We start from the raw sequence: 17,493 nt of genomic DNA, 5'->3' as shown, positions 1-17,493 counted from the left end.
AAAAATAATAATTTTAATAACTTTTCATTATAAGTTTTATTCGGTTTTTTGAATTATTTAAATAACCTAAAGAATAATAAACTATTAATTTTTAAGTGCTTATTAATGCTAACTATTTAGATGATCTAATCATCTAATGACAACATAATAAGTTAAAAGAATAATCAAATATATTTTTAGCTTAAAAACTGTATGCTAAAGCACCCATAATATTCACTAAAAATTAGTATATATGTGCTAAAAAGAATATAACCGGTTATTCAAGTTTCAATTTAAGATCCAAGCCAAATTATTTTAATTAAATAAAAAAAATCATAAATTGTTTTTAAAAAAGCTAAATTGTATATAAATCTTGTTACTAAAAAATATCATTAATATATCTTCAGATGTTACCAAACAAAAGTTTTTCAAATAATCCCAATTTGTTTAGAATCTCTCGCATTTTTTTGATTAATAAAATATAAATAATAAAAGGAAGCGCATGCAAGACAAAGGAGAGAGAGAGAGATCTCATTCTCTCATCTTTGGATCTTCTGGCTTTTGATTTTCTCTCTCTACTTTCATCTTCTTCTTCTCTCTTTGACTGAGCTTTAAAGGGACAGAGTGGGAATGAGTACTATGCCATTTCTTTTGTCGGGGACCAATATGCGCGGGATTCATTCTTAGTTGAGCTTTTACAACTCAAAAATGGCCGACTCCTCTTAGCTTTCTTACATTCACTTCCGAACTCTCCGACGGTTATCGTCTCTACTCTCAAGGTAAATCATCAACATTGTTTTACTTCTTATGTCATCTGCATTACTTGATTTTGCCGATCTACTTTTCCTTTTTGGTTTTGGGAAATGCGCCATCATTATACATGATGATTCGGTAACTGCTAATATCTGGATCCGTTTTCTAACTATACCGGTAGGTAGATTAGGTTTAATTTGAACTTCGTGATGCTGAAAAGTCTAGATTTACAGTTTCGATGCGTGTTTGAAGAAAGAAAAGGACGGTTTCCGAGAATTAGGTCAAGGAGTAGTTGACTATAGAGAAGACAAACAATAATACATAATTTGGAATTATTCAAGATAAATGGAGTGTTTATGTTGATGATGACTGTAGCCAGCCAGTCTGGGGATTCCAGTTAGGAATTAGCTGGATTGATTGGTCTAATTGGCCTAATTCAATGTATTATTAAGGAAGTCTATTATTTCTTGTCCATTTGTCTCATCTATGATCTTACTTTGTTTAGCTTAAGTTCAGTTATTTGATTTACCTTTGGATAAGAGATAAATGTAAAGAAGCATTTATCATTTAATAGCATATTTTAGTTGCCAAATTGTGGAAGAAAACACAAGATTGTTTTCCTTTTCCCCATTTGAACTTGTTTCCATTCCAGTCAGTGTGAATCAGGGGAAAAACAAGGACCAGCCCCATTTGGAAACACATATCCTGAATAAGAAACCGCTAATAATTGTTTGAATTTGTTTCTGATGAAGTTATGTTTTCAAACTCGATCTAGATCCACGCGCAGAGACTGATAGAAAGAGTGTTTCCAAATGGGCTGTAGTTGCTAAATACAGAACACGATTAAAGGGAAAGTTTTGAGTGTGGAAAGAATCATATGAATTGTGTTTTTTTTATATCAATTGGAGAAGAGAAATTCAAGAACTTGAAAATGTAAAGATCCATAAAATCTTTATTGCCCTCTCCTCCCTTACAAACTGTCTGAATTCAATCTTCTACTACAGTTTTGCATTTAGAAATGAAACCTGGGACGAACAAGGGATGGTCTTCTGTCAAGTCTCTTGTCACGTATGGAAAATCAACAACAACACGGTTTTGCATGTTTCCGAAAGTGAAATCAATGGATTCTGATCAACATGGCACGCCTGTATATCTCAACGTTTATGACTTGACGCCTGCCAATGGATATTTTTATTGGGCTGGCCTTGGTGTCTTCCACACTGGTGTGGAAGGTTTGATTACTTCCCCTTAAAGATGCTCACAGAATTGTCTTAGTTTTAAACCATTTTTCTTAATGAGATTGATTGAATGATTGTTCCATTTGGCTAAACTGGTCAGTTTATGGAGTAGAGTATGCATTTGGAGCGCATGATTATCCAACTAGCGGAGTTTTTGAGATTGAACCAAAACAATGCCCGGGTTTTAAATTCAGGAAGTCTATATGCATGGGAACAACATACTTGGATCCTTTCCAAGTCAGAGAATTCATGGAGCGTCAGTCTTCCAGTTACAGTGGCGACTCCTACCATTTGGTCACCAAGAACTGCAACCATTTCTGCGAGGATTTGTGTCAAAAGCTGACTGGAAAAAGAATACCAAAATGGGTTAATCGACTTGCAAGAATAGGTATCCTTCCTTTCCTTTCATATCCTTCTTCATTTTCATACATGCTTGATTCAACTGGAATGGTGTAGGTTCGTGCTGCAACTGCATACTGCCAGGGTCTCTTAAAACTTCAAGCAGTAATAGAGATGATCAAACCTCGGAAGGCTACGAGATTAATGAAAAGAAGAGATTAAGAAACTCCTTTAGTTTCTTATCATCGATTTCAATGCATCAAAGAGAGAAGGAAGTATCAATATCTTCATTGTTTCTACATTCCCATTACAAAGGTTGCCTTCCTCCATGGGAGCAGCTCAAAGGTGGTGGTGGTGGTTCCAGAAGCAATTCCCTTAAGGAGTCTTGACAAAGGAATCATTCAACAACAACAACAAAAACTCATTCATATTCCAGGTGAGCGAATTTCAATGTAACGTTGATATATCCCTTTCAAACCCCCCTCTCCAGTTTCTTGTTGCTCTCGATTGATCGACATTTGTTTTTGTTTTTTTTACCCTTTAATGTTCTTCATGTGAAAAAAAAGGCATTTCATTTGTATGTACAATTGTTGTGTTTTGATGCTTTAGAGAAAACTGCTTAATTAGATATAACCAATAGTAGTACCTACCAAAATTTTCTATCTTATTGTTTGTTGCTTCATTTCTCACTTTTAAGTACCAAAATCACACCATTAACAACTTAAAAGGGTCACATTGGTTAAACCATTAAATATAAGGATCACATTGCAAACAAGCGCTTACAGCGAAGCTTCGATGTATGAGTCGAATTTCTTCATCCAGTCCCACTAATAATTATTTAGTTGATATTTTCATACTTTTAAATTAAACTTATAAATTTTATATTAAAAATATATAGTGGAGTGCATTATATTTCCAAATAATTCGTCTTCCTAATTAAACAATTTTAATCTCTCTCTCTAAAACAAAACTGATTACAGTAGAGAGAGAAACTAAAATTAATGGGAAAAGGAGGAGGCTGTGTGCCGAGCAAGACAAAGCCTCCAATCGGAGGAGCATCATCTGATCATGATGAACCCATAATCAACTATTCTTCTTCAACAATCGAAGAAGAACAACAGACCGTCGTCAAAAATCATCATGTCCCAATCAAAAGAAAGCTCAAAATCTTCATTGTCTTCTACTCTATGTATGGTCATGTCGAGACCCTGGCGAAGAGACTGAAAAAAGGTGTCGATGCAATAGACGGTGTTGAGGCAGTTCTGTACAGAGTTCCCGAGACTTTTTCGCCGGAAATTCTTTCCCAAATGAAGGTTCCACTTAAAGATGATGAAATTCCGGTTATATCGCCGGCGCAGCTGACGGAGGCCGACGGGTTGTTATTCGGTTTCCCTACAAGATACGGTACTATGGCAGCCCAAATGAAGTCATTCTTTGATTCCACCGGTGGACCACTTTGGGAAAAACAGAAGCTTGCCGGCGTTCCCGCCGGATTCTTTGTTAGCACCGGAACTCAAGGTGGCGGCCAAGAGACAACCGCGTGAGTAGTAGTGTGTTTCCCCTCCCTGATGATCTATCTAAACATTCATTCAATCAATCCTAATAATTGACTTGGTTGCAGATGGACAGCAATAACTCAGTTGGTTCATCATGGAATGCTGTATGTACCAATTGGTTACACCTTCGGAGCAGGAATGATGGAAATGGACTCCATTAGAGGCGGCTCGCCTTATGGAGCTGGGGTTTTCTCCGGCGACGGATCGAGGAAGACGAGTGAAGTAGAATTGGCGCTTGCAGAGTTTCATGGAAAATACATGGCCACCATAGTTAAGAGAATTGCACATTTGTGATTGATTTGTACTACTGTTTTCATGCAAATAATAATAATAATAATACATTATTTTGAATTTGAATTCTAGTTTTGGGTTAAGAGGCCTAATTGGTTTATTTCATTCAGAAGAGAACATACACATATAGGATAAGGGGCAGCATTAAACCTTAAAAGAAGATAGTAGGAGCAAAGTCTGCGACATTTTTACATAACAGAATTTTTAACACAATGGTACCAATAAAGAAAGATGGAACAATTGGGTGTTTAGGATTACACCCCCACACAACAAAGAGAGATAGAGAGTTGCAACCGTGTTGCGGAATAGTTGAAATAAAGAGAATTGTGAAATAATAAGTCGACTAAACGCACCGGGTGAAGACAACCGAACCTACATAACCACCAGCCATTGCCCTTTTGACATTCGATTCAAATAACCTAGGGTTGTCTCTCAATACATCGGCTGCTTCATGGTTGAGAGGGTCTTCATAGTTAGGTTGCTGCTCACAAACGCACAAAACAAAATTATGTCAAACGCCATAATCTTATAAGATGTTGGAAAAGAAAAAAATAAGAGAGGTTACCGTGAAAAGATGGTAGAGTCCATAGATAACTGTATTTATATTCAGAACAGGTTTCCAGTCTTCCCTCAGAATATTGAGGCACACATTTCCCTCCAAATCAATATTGGGATGATAAACCTGCAAATTTTGGATGATTAAAGCTTGAAATAAACTATTTTAGTCATTACAAGCCCTAGTATTTTGTAACAAAGTAGGGCATTAACCGGATTGGTTCGTCGGTTAATTTACCTTGGCTTTGCATTTGACCTTTGGAGGCTCATGAGGATATACTGGAGATACTTGAAAAGTGAATAAAAATGTTCCACCTCTATTAATATTATTCAAAAGAACAGATAAAACATCAAATCGTCAATGACTAGATTTCACTCGTAAAGAGAAAATTGACAACAGAAAAGAAATGTGGATGGTCTGAAAGAGAGCTACTTACAGATAGTATCCTTCATCAGGGCGTATCGTAACTTCGAAATTCATTAGTTCATCTTTACCATTAGGAAACTCTATATTACAACCTTTAGGTAAGTTCAATTCACCAATATCTACAAGTCAAACAAACCATCAAACAAATACAGTTCAATAGATCAACAACATAAGCATTAATAAACCCATTATTAAACTGTTTTAGAACCTTTGTGGAGACGTAATTCTCCTGGACTTTGCTTCTTAACATTTGTTGGTCCCTTAGCATTTTCAGCCCTTTGTTTTTCCTTCACTTTAAAGAGCTTGATCATACTTCTACAAAATAAATAAAATGTCATCCTTGGGAACTCATAAACAAATGCTTCAATGGTGCAATCCATGTACAGTTCAAGGTGCAGTTAAATAGATACAACTTGAAATAATGAAGCAGAAAGCTGATAGCTTGGCTTAATTCTGTACAGTTCACATTCTTACATTATCAAACTGCAGTTAAATCATTAAAATTCAATGAATCCCTCCACAGGAAACCTATTGAGTAAAGTAATTAAGAAATGAAGCTTCTTCTTCTTCTTAGTCATGTTAAACTCTAATCCTCAACATGCATCATAGATCCTAATCAAGTTCAATTTAACATTGCAATTTAACATAATAAACAAACATCTCGAGTTCTATCTCAAAAACAAATCAATACCCCACCCAAAAAGCTTTTACTTGTTTCCAATTGAATGGTTAGCTACCCAGTAAACATCATAATCATCACATAATGGTGTATTCAAAACAAACCCAAGTACAGAAAAACCCTTAATATTTCCCAACAAGAGTAAAAAAACAAATTGTTGAAAGCACCAACAAAAGTAACCAAAAATGATCTAACCTGGTGTTGACAGTAGTTGAAATGGAAAATAAGTTGAGAGTCTTGAGAATCTTAACCTGTAGAAAATACCCAAAACAGAAAAAGAAAAGTTCAGATAACTACAAGAAACACAGTTGCTAAGTGGATCAAAACCTTAAAGAATTGTAAAGAAAAGAGTGAATTAAGCAGGACCCAATAAGAAAAGACCTAAACGGATCTGATATAAAGGAAAGCGGATCGATATATAGGTATTGAAAGAAGCGATATGAAAAGCAGGGGAGTGAAGAAATCAATATGATGCGTTTGTTTTGATTATTAGATGATCAAGATAATATATGAAGGCGGAAAGAAAATCAGAAGAAGCTAACCTGGACCCAATATCAATAGAAGCAAAAGCAAGCCAGTACAAAGATATCGCTCTCTCTCTCTATCTATGGACTTCTTTTTCACCTTGTGGTGAGCATCATCATATTGATAATCTATTTATATTGTATAATATTAGCAAAATATAACCTAATAATATATTCAACATTTATTTTATTTTATTTTATTTTAACCAAAGGTTTTGCCGTTATATATTTTCACGTCTTATTTAAAACGATTTTAAGTGAGAATTAAATATGTTTTATTTGAGATACCTTAATAAAACATTCATTTTAAAAAAAAAAATATTTTCTAATTGTCACAAATTTGTTTCTCTATTACTGACTAACTTCTTAAATTTTATTTTATTTTAAAGTAAAAAATGTATCTTTATATAGTTCTTTTCAACTAAACTTTTACTTTTTTTTAGTGTAATAGTTTTGGTCTCTTAAGTGAGTTTATCAAGTTAAGATTTTTCCATTAATAATCTCCTAACTCCTTTTTGCAAATAATGAAATCTTTAGTGGCTTGGCATTTCTAAATATCCTTAATAGAAAATTATACAATAAAGATCAATAAATTAATCTTTTCATAGATAAATGGTTCTTGTAGATATTTTAATATTCAAAATGCATTCACAAATTCTTTACACAATCATATATGTATTTTTTTTTTATCAAATTAATTATACTTAATAAATTTGAGAATAATAGATAATTTAGATTTATTGACTGAGAATAATAAAAGAATATTAATATCACGAGTTTATAAGAAATTGCACAAGTTTTAGCCCTAAAAAAACTGTTATTCGAATTGGTTGAAATAAATGTTATTTTATAATGACGCATACTTAGGGGTGTTTAATATTTGGTTTTAACCGAATTCGAATTCACCGAATTCGAATTCACCGAATTCAAATTTTATTTTCGATTTTCGAATTGATTTCTACTCGATAACCAAATCGAAAAACGAATTATTTTTTATTATTTATTTATTATATATTATATTATTTGTTGTATGTAATATATAAAATATATTTATTATATATAATATATAATATATAATAATCTATTTATCTTATTATATATTATACATTATATATTATATAGTTTATTATATATAATATTTAATAATTTATCCCTCACATAGTCTATATTCATTAAACCTAATTTTGCACTGATATAAATTCTCAAAACTTAATCTCTTTATTCTCTAACTTAATCAAATAATTTCGCTAGCCTCCCTCAACCTAATTTTTCAGCCGCCACCTCCCTCTTTTATCTTTATTCTCGTATAAAATATTAGTTTTTAGCTATCCACTTTATTCACCTAAAAAATGAGACTTAATTTAATTTCGTCATCTTAATTTGCCCTCTAGAGTTTCGATATATCTTATCTTGTTAACTCTGGATCTTCTTTGTTAAAATTTTTAAGTCTTGATTTATCTCCGTTGTTCAACACCTATTTTAAATTCAATATCTATATACTTTATTCAACATCTATATTAACCGCTTAATTCAAATTTTGTTTTGAACTAGAATATTTTGAATCAAGATTTAGAAATAAAATAAAAAAGAAAATTGAATTCGGTTCAAATTCGAATTATTCGAAAGTTGAATCGAATATTAAATTCGAATTCGATTTTGGTTTTATTATAATTTATTCGAATTCGATTCGGCTTTTGAATGGGCTAAATTTTTTTTTTTAAGAAATCAAGCTGAGAAACTCGAATAACTAAAAACCGAAATAATAATCTCCCTTCCTATTAGTTAAAAAGATTAATGCACCCTTCAAGCAAGGGAATGTCTAGAGGAGGCATCTCGATTGCTTACGTTGAATCAATTGAGTTTGATGTTATCGTTTTCGATAAATGTTTAAATTTTTTTAGAGCATGATGTGTAATTCTACGAAAAATTAAATTTTTTTTTATTATTTTATATTTTTAATCCACTCATAAAATGACACATCATTTCTTATCAAAATTTCTGGGTATATTGATTACTCTTAAAAAAAAATAGCATGAACTTACCTACTATGACATTAATAACTCTCCACTTCTATTAAAAAAAAAAAAAAAATTCTGGTTAAATTTATAGACATATACAATTTTACATAAATTATTATATGATAAATAATTAATTAAATCAAAATATTAATAATAAGCTCCCATCACAATAAATATAACATATAATAGTATCATCATCCCATATTTGATTTAAGTTTCTTAATAAAAAAATAAAAGTAAAACTATATAGTACATTTTGAAGGATGATTTCTCCAATTTAATTAGTTTGATCACCAATTATATATTTGGTCACCAATTATTTGGTATCAATTCATATGTACTGAAAGCCAAGATTTGTTATATTTGGACAACCAAAAAAAATCAAGCTCATGTTGGTAAACCTATAAATAGTTTTAACAAAATGATATTGAAATGTTAAATAAGATGGTAGATATGGCTTTAGCTAGGTGGTAGAATATCTAGTTATCCTTATTTCGATTTAAATAAATTTTATTTTATTTAAAAAAGGTTGAGTGAGAATGATTTTGATAATGTAAGTATTTTTGTTTACTATTTTTTTTTTTAAATATATTAATATATAATGATAAAATATTTTTTTAAATATAAATTAATTTAATATGCTTATTGAATTGAGTGTTATATTTGGGGATGAAATAAGGTTTGATTATGATATGTTTATAAAAAAGTTAATTTTAATTTATTTAAGTTAAATTAGTTGAAAATGGGTACCAGTTTTTTTTTTATTAAAAATAAAATATTAAACTTAATAATCATAGTATTTTGAAATACAAAACAAAATATAATATTAAATTAAATTTATAACAAATAATAATTTTAATTTCAATAAAAATGTACGTAGTAAAAAATTGATGTAACTATAAAAAATAAAATTAACGTTTATCTGCCTAATATAATGTTTGGTTCACAATACATGATTAATTGACATATTATTTAAACAATTATACTATTAATTTTTTTACAAAAGTGAAAAAAAAAAACGTAATAATTTTTAATACCAATAAGATTGAAAAATTCTCTTCTTGTTCAAACCCATTTTTAGATTAAAATGAACGCAACCTTTTGAAACGATAGTACTCATAACTTTTTTTTTCGAAGACTCTTTTATTTATTTCTTTCCAGATCGTCCACCACATACATGAACGACCCTAAGATAAGCCCAACAAACCCACGGGCTAGGGCAACTCATCTAGTAAAAAAAATAAGATGAAAATATTTTTTTTAGTTTGTTAAAGATTTAAATCTCACATAAATCAACTTTTTAAACTAAAATTAGGACAGACAAATTGTTTTTCACGTTTTTTTATATGGATTGTGACATCCCAATTTTCGGGACCGACACTAACCACATAATAAGAGAAGTTTATTTTCAGTCGTCCATGATGTAGTTGTTAGAACTCAATGACGACGTTTATGGGTAGATCTCATTGAAAATGAAGGAAATTTTGCAAAATATCACACATGCTCTTAGCAATGTTGTAAAGAAGATTAATATGATCAATGAATTCTTAACTCTTCAAACAAATGTTAAATTTGTCAGTGATATGAAATTTCTTCTTTTTCAATTTGTTATATGTGAATATATAGTTTTCAACAAAAAAAAATAAATAAATAAAGATTTTGATGAAATCTTTTATTCCCACGCATTTTTTAAAGAAACCGGAAAATAAGTCATTTGAAGGGATGCATGAAAAATGTAACTAGTTTTAAAATCGGAAGAGCCGATCAGAAAAACTTGTCATCGGTCTCTAGGTCTCTAAGTCATCGAAACATTATATTATTAATTTTAATATTAAATAAAAATTATTGTTTATTTTTCACATTTAACCATTATAATATATTTTTAATAATATATAATTAACTTTTAAACAATAATAATTAAAGTATTTGAAAAACACAATAAAATTATAATAAAGAAAAAAAAAAGGGTTAAAATAGAACATTTAAACTAATTGATTTATATTTATAATTTTGTAAGATTATTTGTTGGTGTTTAATTTGTTATTGACTTATTGTCCATGCGTTTGGTTGGAAATGTTGGATTTCTGGGATTGTAGGTCAATTTTGTACACATAATGTTTCTTCATGGACTTAAATATATTTCTTCTATTTAACACACAAAAAAATGAAACGCTATTACAGTCTTCCGATCTGCTTCACTATATCTGTAAGACTCTCCTCTTTCTCCGTCAAATTCTTGAGAAAATTCCCAAAATCAGCAGATATGACGAAGGCTCTGTGGATCTCCATTGCTGCGATCCAATTTCTGGCAATTTTCTGCATCTCATTCTCACCAGAAAGCCCCACTGATCGTCGGATTCTGGTCTTGCTCGATGATTTTGCGATCAAGTCTTCGCATTCAATCTATTTCAATTCCCTCCAAACACGAGGCTACGATCTGGATTTCAAACTTTCCGATGATTCAAAGATCGGTTTGCAACGATACGGCCAGTATCTGTACGATGGACTGATCTTGTTTGCCCCTAAAGCTGAACGTAAATCCTTATTTCTCTCTTTTACACCAAATGTCTTTCTGTTTATGTTCGTTCACAGATTCTTGTCGAATTAGTTTGCATTGTTTTATGTTTGATTGAGGCTTTTAGGCTTTAGTCTGGTTAACTTTTGTTTAAATTTGTGTTTCTATTTCTGCTTTTAATAGGTTTTGGAGGATCCATTAATGCAGCTGCTATTCTTGAATTTGTTGATTCTGGTCATGATTTGATCATTGCTGCTGATGCTAGCGCTTCCGATCTTATTCGAGAGATTGCCACAGAATGTGGGGTTGATTTTGATGAGGTAATTTCAGTTTTCGAGATCCTATATTTTTTTATAGTAAATTTAAGGTGAATAGTTCTATCTCAGTATCATGTGGTTATCGATATAGGATCCTGCATCTATGGTCATCGATCACACAAGCTATGCAGTTTCAGATACTAAGGGGGGTCATCAACTTATTGCGAGTGATCACTTCATCCACTCTGACGTGCTTTTGGGAAACAAAGAAATTGAGGTGAATGCTAGAATTTCCGTTTATTATTGAGGCCTAGCCATTGTTAGGCTAATTAATTGCAAGAAACTTTAGCTTGGCTCATGTGATCTTTCACAGTCAAATTGTTTCAACATGGTAAATACCATGATTATGGTCTTTATAAAATTTAGTCCTGTGTTACTGTGGAATAATGACCGATATTGTTTAAGTTTATAGATTCATGTTAGTGTTTCTTCCTTTTATATAAGGTGGAAGTTCCCAGCCTTTATGTGATCCCAGGACATTATGTTCTCATTTCTTTTTGCATCTGAATTGATATAACTTGCAAAATCTGGTTCTTATCATTGCAAAAAATTTCTGGTTATATTGAATTTTTGCAGGCTCCTGTGCTCTTTGAAGGTATTGGCCATTCACTGCATCCTTCCAACAACATGGTAAAAAGATGTATTTCATACTACATTTATTGTCATAGAAGAGTACCCTGCAAATTATAAAAGTCTCATTCTACTCTAAACATGAAAATGAACTGTCTTTTGCTCATACAGGTGTTAAAGGTTTTGTCTGCATCTTCTTCAGCATATTCTGCTAATCCTAAGGCAAAGTTGTCTACAGTTCCTACCCTAACTGGATCTGCAATCTCCTTAGTATCAGTAGTACAGGTACTACAATTGATTCCTTAATGTCCACCTCTACCTCAAAACGGAGTTTTATTATTGTTCATGTGAGCCAGAATCATCTACATCAAACTCCCATAGGGTGTGAAACCCCTCTTCACTGTGGATGATGCTACTCGCCTTCTTTGAAGGTCCATAATGCTTGGAGACATGTTAATTAAATTTATGGAGGGAGATGATATAATCCTGTAGTAACTAGCCGAAAGAGTCAAAGTCATATGACACACTTAGAATTATTCTGTTGGGTTGATGGACTGCTAATAATTAACAATAGAACATGTACTTACATTGTTTAGGACTAGTAACTGAGTTTGAGCTGTATTTGAACTAAAACTTGTGTCCTTCAGGTGACTTATTTTTATTTTATTTTATTTTGCTGGGAAGGTGACTCTTATTAGCTTTTGAGAGGTAGTGAAGAATGTGTTTGAGCATGTCCTAATTAAAGTTTGATAGCTTAAGCGTTTTTGCTTCTGATACTTTGAGTGAACCTTCTGAAGTTGAACTTATATATTGTATGTCATTCTAATTCAACTTTTAATAGCTTACCCGGTTTGATAATCTCAATGAACCTTCGGAAGTTGAACTCCTTGTATCGTATCTGAAAGTGGTATTTAAATGAAGGAGAAATGAATATTATTGAAGCTAGGGTTTATGCGCATGATGATTAAACTTGCACTTGTGTTTGGGTATTTGTCCACCTGAATCACCTGATCCATCAGAATACTTTGTCTATTGCCAATAATATTTCTTAAACTGCAGGCAAGGAATAATGCTCGTGTATTGATCTCTGGCTCTTTAAGTATGTTCGGAAATCGGTAGGTTTCTATCAGTTTCTTTTTTGGAGCCATTTGCATTGTTGATAGTTCTTTGATGTATTCTGACTTTGCTCTCAGATTTTTCCAGTCTGGAGTTGAGAAGTCAGGAAGCTCAATTAAGTAAGTTTTCCATTGACTTCTTTGCTTTCAAAAACTGTGTTTGGCCACACAAGTCATTATGAAATCCAAATGCCTAAAAATATTTTCGTTGTACTTTCTTTATTTTTCGGATATGGAACTGTGAGGGACATTTGGGGATACTCAATGTTATGAGCTGGCAGCTGAGGAGTGACTCTTGCAGGAAGTTTTACTGGATACATATTCTGTAAAAATAGTGATTTAGTGAATATGAATAATAAAGAGTATTCATACAATTTCTTGTTGTCATACTGATACGAGAGGAAATCTTAGGTTATATAAGGAAGGCTGAGTTGTTAATAACAGCCGGAGTTGAGTAGTTATGAGGAAAGGCGGTTAGCGGTAGAGTAATATCAATAGGTAATGAGTTGTTTAGTTTAGTATGATGAAATTAGTTGAAGCTCTATTTCCCTCCTAAGTTCTCTCTCTTCTCACCTAAGTGTAATTCTTCTCTCCCCATCTAGGGTTCTATCTTTTCACCTTAATTCTCAATTGCTCTTAGTTTGTTAAGAGCTCTTCTCTTTTCATCTGAAATTCTATTTATCTCATTCATGTAATTTCAATGTTTTAGACCTAAATCTAATACATGGTCTATCACATACTTCAAGTGATATTAGAGAAATAGTTATTATTGGGAAGAGAGCAAAATTTGAATATGTATATGTACTTTTCTAACTTTTGCTATTTTGTGGCAATGCCTTGATGTTGTTTCTTTTTGTTTGGATTAAGTTCAAACAGTCTTATTAAACTTAATAAATGCTCAAATCACCCTCAGAAGTTTAACGCGTCCTTAGTGGCCCATCAAACTTGTTCAATTAGGTCAAATGGTCCCCCCCTCCATCTAAATTAACTTCTCACCCTTGAAATTGCATCAAATTCTTGAACACCCTCTCTCTAACCAACAAAGTCCTTTTGCATACGCACAATACATTCCACATTGAATTCTGTTCCATGAACTTGTTTGGTTAGAGAGGGCTGTGTTCATACTTCTTTTTTGTAGATTGGACAATTTAAAGTTCAGTTAGTAAGTTGAACCTTTTGATAGACTTACAAGTTTGGTAAACTGTTCCTGCTTCTTAACCTTTTTTTTTCATGGAAATTAACACACCATATTACATAAAAATATGTTTTTACATATTCTGTAAAAAATAGTGATTTAGGGAGTATGAACAATAAAGATTATTCTTACAATTTATTGTAGTCACACTTCTAGTGATACTAGAGAAACAGTTATCATTGGGAAGAGAGCAAAATTTGAATATATATGCGCTTTTGTAACTTTTGCTAGTTTGTATCTTCTAATATGTTAATGAATTTCTAGTTTCAGTTAGTTTAGAATAACTTCTATACTTTTTAACTGTTGCAACTTCTTTTCTAGACTGTTTTAGGAAAGAAAATTACGATTTGATTGAACTCTTAGTCAATGTTACAAGTATGCACTAGTTTATAATCTTATTTTTGAGTTTTTTACTGAAGATCTTACATACTTTCTTTACTATTCATCTACCTTGCAATTCTTCCAGAGTCTGGTATTCATTATTACGTGAAGTTTCCTCTTCCAACATTTTCTCCGTTTAAATTTATAAATCCTGTGGGAAGCTGCAATTCATTTCTTCCTTTTCTGGAAAAAACATTGCTGCCTTTCTATAACTCCCGCCATATACATGCCCAACTATAGTTACAACTGTCAATCTAATGGATGGGCAAGTTCACTATGATCCATTTGGAAACACTTTTTTATTTTTGTTCTGTATTTTGATCTGGATCCAGATACAAAAAACAGATTCTAAAACTGTTATAAGTGTGAAGAATTTATAACCTGCAAGACTTTCTTCTGAAATTTCAATTTGTTTTTTCCCATGATGTCTCATTTTGTCCATCAGTTGTACTCTGTTAAAAGTAAAGCAGCAAATACTTTTCTTAACCAAGTATTATTTGATTTTTACTTTCTATGTGATACCAGGCATGCAAAAAGTGGTAATGAACAGTTCTTGATTGAACTTAGCAAATGGGTTTTCCATGAAAGAGGCCATCTCAAGGTCGGTTTTAGCCTAAGCTTATTCTTTGTACTTAGTTCTTCATGCTCTGTTTTCTAATTCTTCAGTGCATTTAAATTATTTTGTAACCTTGCCTAGGCTGTGAATGTTAGACATCATAAAGCTGGGGGTGCTGATGAGCCTTCAATGTACAGGATCACCGACGAACTGGTAAATATCTATTTCTGATGATAACACAAAGACAGTATTGGCTGTTTTTAACATTGAAGCTTGGCTGTAGGAATACTCAGTTGAGATTTATGAATGGTCGGGCACAAGTTGGGAACCATATGTTGCTGATGATGTACAACTACAGTTTTACATGATGAGCCCCTATGTGTTGAAAGCGTTATCAACCAATGGGAAGGTTAGTTGGTTCTTTCTGTTGAAACTTGTTTTTATTCTATTTATTCAGATTTTTCAATCTGACACGCCTGCCTCAATGTTGTCGGTCGGTTGGTTGTACAGGGTCTATATTCAACGTCATTCAAGGTCCCTGATGTTTATGGTGTATTTCAATTCAAGATCGAGTACCAGAGGCTTGGCTACACAAGCTTGTCGCTGTCAAAGCAGGTAGCTATTCTTGTTACCGATATTATTCTTTTCTAGTGGGATTCTTGAAAAGGAGAAAAATCTCTAAAAGAGTTAAATTCTAGTATTCTCGAGTTCTGCTCATGAAAGGAGAAAAATTGGGATTGACACACAATATCCCATCTTCAATAGAATCTATCAAGAAATGCATATTCTTCTTTGTTTGCATATTTTTTAAACAATGGGTCGTTGCAGATTCCCGTTAGGCCCTTCAGACACAACGAATATGAAAGATTCATACCAGCAGCATTTCCCTATTATGGAGGCACTTTCTCTATGGTACACACTCCTCCCCACTCGCTTCTATGAATTTAATTGAGACTGCAATTGATTATATGATGCAGTAAAGTAGTTTATTGTCTCGATAATCTAGCTAATTCATGTCGGATTGTCATATGCAGATGGCAGGTTTCTTTGTATTCAGCACAGTCTATTTATACAGCAAATAAAATTGAGAAGAAGAAGAGCAGCTGCTCTCCATGGCTGTCTGAAGTCATTGTCAAAACAGGTAACTGATTTCTTACAGCCTGATCAAGCTAATTAGGTATCAGAAAGAAAACAATTTTGTTTGGATTACTCTTGCTAGGATCCGTTTGTTTTTATTTCTATTTTTATGAAGAATGAGTGGAGACTTAGGCTTTAATATTGTTTTATATTGCTGTTCTCACAAGCTTAATATTAAGCTGGAGAGGGAATTAGTAATAGCATCTCTTTCTTTTGTAACAAGTTCCTTTTAAAAGAGATAATAGCTTTCTTCACAGATTACTGTAACATTAATGGAACATATTTTAAATTTCTTCCTCAATTTTAACTCCACTTCAGTTTTTATATATTATTTGCTACTTAATTAATTTCAGTATTTACTTTTTCCTACTACTCTAAAGTTACAACTACATGTTAATTGTGTGCTCTGAACGCTCCTCGACTTGACTTGTTCTATCGTTTTTGGCCTTATCTCAAACGAGAGGAGACATCAAATAACAAGTTTCCGGTTTACCAAAAGTTTGTTTTGATGTAGAGTTTAAAAAATAAAGTGATATGTTATGTAATTATTCTTTGGTACCAAATTGGTACAAGTTATGATATTGTCATAAGTTAAATATTTGAATTACTTTGATTATATGAAAAATAAATTTTGTTTAATAGAAAAAGTATGTTATATGGGTAATTATCTTATTACTTTGATTTTTAATGTTTTAAAATGATATTAGTCATTGAAATTGATAGGATTTGATTTAGAATTATTTGGATTAAATCTAAATAATTTCATATCAAATTGACTTTCTAAATGTTAGGAGTTTTTTTTGCTTAGATATGTTATATGGTGGTGATTTTGGTAAATCATAGTTAATTTCACAATTCAAAATATTTGACGGTGAGAAATCTATACAAATCATGGGAGGATACTTGTAAGAGGTCTTTTATATGAAATATCAAATCGAATAACTTTTTGTTGAAGAAATGAAAAATATCAAATCGAATAACTTTTTGTTGAAGAAATGAAAAATAATTCTAGATCTGATTATTTCGTCTCTTTTGCTGTTAAGAAATGGACGGACAGAGACTCAAAAAATAATTACCAACTCAATCGTAGGGTATGAGCAATAGAAGATCTACCAACAATTAAAAGTATTATTCGGATTATAATTCGAAACGAAAAATTCAATCGATCTGGTTAAACAATGCCGGATCGAACAAAGCGCAACATCAACTAAAATTTGAGTGATGTAAATAAAAACAATGCACCCTCAAAAATTTTGACATTTCAGCTAGTTTATTTTTCTAAAGTGAGTCACGAATCATTTATACTTGAACTCACTCATTGGTAGACATAATTCAATATACTTTTTCT

The 17,493-nt window shown here is 31.9% G+C and overlaps 4 protein-coding genes across 5 annotated transcripts; 3 read left to right on the top strand and 1 right to left on the bottom strand.

Moving 5' to 3' along the window:
- The first annotated feature begins 507 nt into the window (after positions 1-507).
- Positions 508-2,942, top strand: LOC124926391 (deSI-like protein At4g17486). The gene is made up of 4 exons (XM_047466605.1): positions 508-758; positions 1,737-1,964; positions 2,071-2,358; positions 2,427-2,942. The coding sequence occupies exons 2-4, from the start codon at positions 1,751-1,753 to the stop codon at positions 2,696-2,698; spliced, it is 774 nt and encodes a 257-aa protein (XP_047322561.1). The 5' UTR covers positions 508-758; positions 1,737-1,750; the 3' UTR covers positions 2,699-2,942.
- Positions 2,943-3,226: 284 nt separating this feature from the next.
- On the top strand, positions 3,227-4,303 carry LOC124926633 (probable NAD(P)H dehydrogenase (quinone) FQR1-like 2). Its single transcript, XM_047466897.1, has 2 exons — positions 3,227-3,849; positions 3,931-4,303. The coding sequence occupies exons 1-2, from the start codon at positions 3,311-3,313 to the stop codon at positions 4,157-4,159; spliced, it is 768 nt and encodes a 255-aa protein (XP_047322853.1). The 5' UTR covers positions 3,227-3,310; the 3' UTR covers positions 4,160-4,303.
- A 21-nt stretch (positions 4,304-4,324) lies between these two features.
- LOC124926634 (NEDD8-conjugating enzyme Ubc12-like) lies at positions 4,325-6,449 on the bottom strand. 2 transcript variants are annotated; one of them, XM_047466898.1, is made up of 7 exons: positions 6,360-6,449; positions 6,013-6,068; positions 5,347-5,453; positions 5,149-5,257; positions 4,950-5,028; positions 4,722-4,838; positions 4,325-4,637 (listed from the first exon to the last, which is right to left on the bottom strand). In XM_047466898.1, exons 3-7 carry the CDS (start codon positions 5,447-5,449, stop codon positions 4,500-4,502), a joined length of 546 nt encoding a protein of 181 aa, XP_047322854.1. In that variant the 5' UTR covers positions 5,450-5,453; positions 6,013-6,068; positions 6,360-6,449; the 3' UTR covers positions 4,325-4,499. The 2 variants fall into 2 exon arrangements, with proteins under 2 accessions (XP_047322854.1, XP_047322855.1); XM_047466899.1 differs by lacking the exon at positions 6,360-6,449 and adding an exon at positions 6,199-6,291.
- A 4,094-nt stretch (positions 6,450-10,543) lies between these two features.
- LOC124927368 (dolichyl-diphosphooligosaccharide--protein glycosyltransferase 48 kDa subunit-like) lies at positions 10,544-16,393 on the top strand. Its single transcript, XM_047467774.1, has 13 exons — positions 10,544-10,893; positions 11,058-11,194; positions 11,283-11,408; positions 11,768-11,821; positions 11,933-12,046; positions 12,821-12,876; positions 12,955-12,996; positions 14,978-15,053; positions 15,150-15,221; positions 15,292-15,417; positions 15,519-15,623; positions 15,837-15,920; positions 16,043-16,393. The coding sequence occupies exons 1-13, from the start codon at positions 10,623-10,625 to the stop codon at positions 16,088-16,090; spliced, it is 1,311 nt and encodes a 436-aa protein (XP_047323730.1). The 5' UTR covers positions 10,544-10,622; the 3' UTR covers positions 16,091-16,393.
- Positions 16,394-17,493: the final 1,100 nt, after the last annotated feature.

Source organism: Impatiens glandulifera, chromosome 2 (genome assembly GCF_907164915.1).
Source record: "Impatiens glandulifera chromosome 2, dImpGla2.1, whole genome shotgun sequence".
NCBI classification, from domain to species: Eukaryota; Viridiplantae; Streptophyta; class Magnoliopsida; order Ericales; family Balsaminaceae; genus Impatiens; species Impatiens glandulifera.
This window is presented reverse-complemented; position numbering and strand designations above follow the sequence as displayed.